At 43.1% G+C, this 4738-nt stretch overlaps 1 protein-coding gene across 1 annotated transcript in view; it reads right to left on the bottom strand.

Annotated features, from left to right (window-relative positions):
* Nucleotides 1–3031, bottom strand: part of LOC135200683 (uncharacterized) — a 204667-nt gene extending 201636 nt beyond the window's left edge. The window contains exon 1 of the mRNA XM_064229291.1: nucleotides 2902–3031. Within this exon, the coding sequence (XP_064085361.1) occupies nucleotides 2902–2922 (21 nt within the window). The 5' untranslated portion in view covers nucleotides 2923–3031. The remainder of the gene's footprint in view (nucleotides 1–2901) is intronic.
* Nucleotides 3032–4738: the final 1707 nt, after the last annotated feature.

Here is a 4738-nt window from a genome sequence, read left to right as displayed (position 1 = left end):
GCTAACCGATACTCCTCTGGTCCCCGTCTATCTCTTCCTTACGGAAGGGGAGACGGGCCCGCTCCCGAAGGAGCAGGAGGACCAGCAGAAGGAACCCCCGTTCCCACCGGGGTGGGACGGGCCCTTAGAAGTTCCCGAAGGAGACTTCTTAGGGGGGGGGGGGAAGGCAGCCTTACTTCTTCTTCGGCTTATGGGCCTTAGAAGTCGAAGGGGAAGAGGCAGCAGCAGACGATGAAGACGAAGATGACAGCTTCCTCTTCTCCTCTTCCTCGTCAGCTCACGCAGGACAGTCGTCAGGTCCTCCATCCAGGCCGGAGCCGGGGCTATTGCCGAAGCAACACGGGCCCGACTGCACCTGTCCGGAAGGACCTGGGACTGGGGAAGACACACCGTGGGCAGGACCAGCATGGACAGGCTCAGGAACCAGGAGCGACAGGAACAGCAACCAGCTCAGGAGCGGCAGCGGTAGACCTAGAAGGGACAGCCAAGCCAACAGCGGGAATCACATCAGCGGCAGGTACGGCAGGCCCAGCGATCGCCTCGTAGAATCATCGGCAGCCAGCGGAACCTGGGTCCTGGCGGCCGGTCCAGGGGCGAGCTGCGGGAACAGCGGAAGTCTGGCAGCAACACGAAGAAACAGGCGGCGGGCGGCAACCCCACCTCGGTACGGCGGCGGCCCTAGTAGCGGCAGACGGCGTCATCAACACAGCATGGGGAGTGTAGACCAGGAGGGGGGGGGGGGAGCAGCATAAGCAGCCGTGGTAGTAGTGGAGACCGCCCCAGACCTCGCTAGACGCTGCAGCAGCCCGTGGATGCTAGGCACGCCCTGCCGCCGCGGGTGGTCCATACCTGTCCAAGGTCGTCTCCCACGGATGTAGCACCTGCGGTAACATAGATAGATTAGTAAGAGGGGTTCCCTCACGCACGGGGGGAAGACATGCCCCACCCCGAACGCAAGGAAGACCCCAAATACAAAAATACAACAAAGAAGCTGAGCGGGGGGCAGGAAGGAAGACGAAGAATCGGATACCAAGGGAGTCGCGGGAGAGCTTTCCGACGACTTTCCTGGCAGACCTTCGCTTCCCCTACCCCCGCACAGCAGTGAAAAGTAATATGAAAATGAAACAGAATACTGCCCTTGCGATTCACTTCATAGAACTTAAAGGGGGTAAAAAAGAAAAGACAATTCCGGGGTAAGACCGGAACTTGATCCAAATAATATGATGCTATCATAAAATATATATGAAAATGAAACAGAATACTGCACTTGCGATTTCACTTTCACATAAAAAAATCGTAAGGATCAATTCCCGGGTAAGAACGAAAATTGATCCAAATTAAATTTCATGCAAATAAATAAATGAAAATGAAAGAATATTGCAATTGCGAATCCACTTTCATTGCATTCTATTATACAAAATTAAAAGGCTCGTGCCGAGCGCAATCACACTCTCGGTAACGAACGCACAGGGCAAAAATATAATGAAAAGAGTACTTACATTTTTCAATTACACACTTTCGCCCAAAATACATGACTCGGCGCGAGCGCGCCCGCCCTCGGCACCGAGACATAATTCAAGGGTTTAATTCATGAAAAGAGAGGAAATCGCCGCATCTACGGCGATAACTCCCATGTTGGTTCATAATTAAGTAATGAAAAATGAAAACAGTGTACTTACAGTTTCATTTTCAAGTCAAATCAAACCCATTAGTAGAAAACACAATAAAACAAAGCAATACGACGATGAAGCGGGCAGAGAGCGATGACGAACACGTCCTTCACACCCGCGGCCGAAAGCAAAAAGTGATTTGTTTACCTCCCAGGCGCGACTGTCGGACAAGCAGTTAACTACCGTTCTCCCCTTGTTCGAAGCTTACGACCGTTCCAGCTGCCTCTAGCTACTTCCTATTGTTAAAGGACCGATGGTTTGTATTACGTATCGGAACAAACAGTGTCTCCCCTCTTAGTACCAAATTTGCATACAGCTTAACTATCTGGTGGGCTAGGCAGAGGAAGTTTCTACCTCCATACAACACGTCTCCTGAATATGACTTCCTTTCCTGAATTATGTATATTGTGTAGGAACAAATATGCCTTCATCGGTAGATGGCCGAAAGCAAAGTGTAGTGCCGCCTACCAGATGGTAGTTACTGCCTAACCACCTTGTTCAAGAATTTAACAGCTGTCATTCCAGTCTACACTGAAAGCAATTCCTTATGTAAAGGACCGAGGGTTTGTATACATATCGTGTAGGAACAAACGGCTACTTAAGAAAGAGGAGCACCCAGTGTTAACGGTTCTGCTACTTCTTGTTAAGTAATATGAAAATGCAATTAGGTTATAATGCATGGGTGATGAAGTCTCTGACAGGCCAGAAGAATGGTGGGGGGGGGGGATGAATGACTTCATTGTGGAGGATGATTTCACACAAGTGTGGAAACTGACAACGTATTTGAAGAAGAAAAAAATGTGCAATACTGAGTATATGCATGAATAGGGTCTTGTAATGGAAGTGAGAATTTGTATGAATTTAAATATATCATATTGTAAAGGAAATACGTATTTTACATATTTATACAATACCTACAAATAGGTACGTATACTGTTCAAGAATCAATTATGAAATGGACAGAAACTAAATGTTCTATCAGGAAATAAACAATGAACTACTATTATTACCATTAATGAATAGTTATTATTATTATCATAATGTATTTAGGAACCTAATATACTAAAGGTTGTAGCTAGATTTTGCCTATGAAAAGGCTACATTCCTGGCTTATTCGGCAGCTATTTCTGCTTGTATTTTGCATTCCAAATGTCATATATAACAGGAAATACCACAATAAGATGGCAAAACTTTCTCCCAAGTTATTTACCCCACCCATAACCCCACTTACTGTAGGAGAGTTGTAGGGCATAATTCTCCCAGTGGTGTACCCCACCCAAAACCCCGCATTCCCAACAGGTCTCCCTTGCCATAGGATAGAGTTCAAACGTAAATTAAAGGTTAATTACAATTGACCACCAAAACTAATTGTAAATTGTTATTAAGCAACCAAAATACTAGTATAGGAAGCTGCAATTTGTAATGAAATTACTCGATGCACCAGTAGGATTACTTAGATTAACAGAAAAAGTAACAGTTACTCACAGATGAACAGACAGTGGCTCTCTTCTGCATTCACCAATTATGGGAAGTAGACTGCTGGTCACCATAACCTAGCTTGTTACCAATCTTCTGTGACAACCGTTTCCAGCTCGTCCAGTGAATACTACCTAGTAGTATTCCTTACGTAAGTGGTATACCCACCTGGTAGATCTCTATTAGTAGGTACTACTACCTATTCCGCGGCATCCTAGACTATGGCAGTTGCGGTTTTTCTATACAGTTTTACCTCCTGAACAAGAATTTTAAGTTATAGTACCTAGCCTAGCTTATTTATTCGGACAACTGTAATTAACCCCCAGAGGCTCGTACTAAACACAGCGAAATACCTATAGCCTACCTACTATATTTGACGGCCCAATTCCTGGTGGCTTTCATATTCGTGGGGACAAACGATGCGGAATGCTTACCTATAATAGAAATGCCGTATAGGGCTAGTACCTATCTAGCTACATAAGGTAAAACGAGATGACTTGTACCTACGTATTCTTGCAGTCACATAGGTAGTAGGTAATAGGTAACTACTATAGCTAGGTACGTACCTAGCAGTACCTACTACCTATTAGGTACCTACCTAGGTATCCACAGTGGTCTTACTTTACTGCAGCCTACTGTTCCTTTAGAATCTACAGGAAATATCCAATAACCTACTTGTGTTAAAAGCACCCATGATTTCCTGGTGTTACAAAATGGTATTTTAGTTCCTCACAGGAATATCAGCCTTAATAACACATAGTAGGCTAATACTTGGCTTGGGACTTTCCGACTAATGGATGCAATGTTTGTAAACATTGGTTGGACTACTGTACGCATGTCAAAACTGGGTCCTCCACAAACACAGTTGCGAGCATACTACACTCTTCGCGTGACTGTGCAGACTAATAATAATACAGTTTTACTTTATACCCACCCTTTTCTCTTCATACTTATTATTACATATTTATTTACACTGGTATAGAATTCCCTTATTTCCTTATAATTTTGAATGTCCTTAGCTTTACCTTATCTAATAGTATAGACCCAAGTGTTTAATTCAACCCTTGACCATCACCCTTTTCTGCAACAAGAACCTCAAAAAGTTAGAAGTGTTTCTAACAATCTACTTTACTTTTAGCCCTCACCCTTTCATTTTTCTGCTACTGAGACAGTGCCATGTTACTGGCTTTGACAACCAGTACTTCCTAGGTTAACAACATTCTTCATTTTCAGGGCTAGTTTTATAATAGTATATTCCTTCGTTTTCATTTAGGAGATTTCAGGGCAGTGGCGAAACTAGAAATCTTTCATTGGGGGCCACTTATGATTATATATGATATTATAAGGACGGCATTTCTGCTGAAATGTCCGTCCCATTCTTATTATAGGTACCTACCTTCCGATACTACACCGGCTGGAAAAAACTCAAAAACACTTTTTAGAAGAATACCTTTACCGATATTATAGATAATATTATATATATTATATATATTATATAATATATATATATTTAATAGTAATATATATATATATATCTATATATATATATATATATATATAAAATCATATATATATGATATATATATATATAT

The sequence above is a fragment of the Macrobrachium nipponense genome, chromosome 27 (assembly GCF_015104395.2).
Source record: "Macrobrachium nipponense isolate FS-2020 chromosome 27, ASM1510439v2, whole genome shotgun sequence".
Classification (NCBI taxonomy): Eukaryota; Metazoa; Arthropoda; class Malacostraca; order Decapoda; family Palaemonidae; genus Macrobrachium; species Macrobrachium nipponense.
This window is presented reverse-complemented; position numbering and strand designations above follow the sequence as displayed.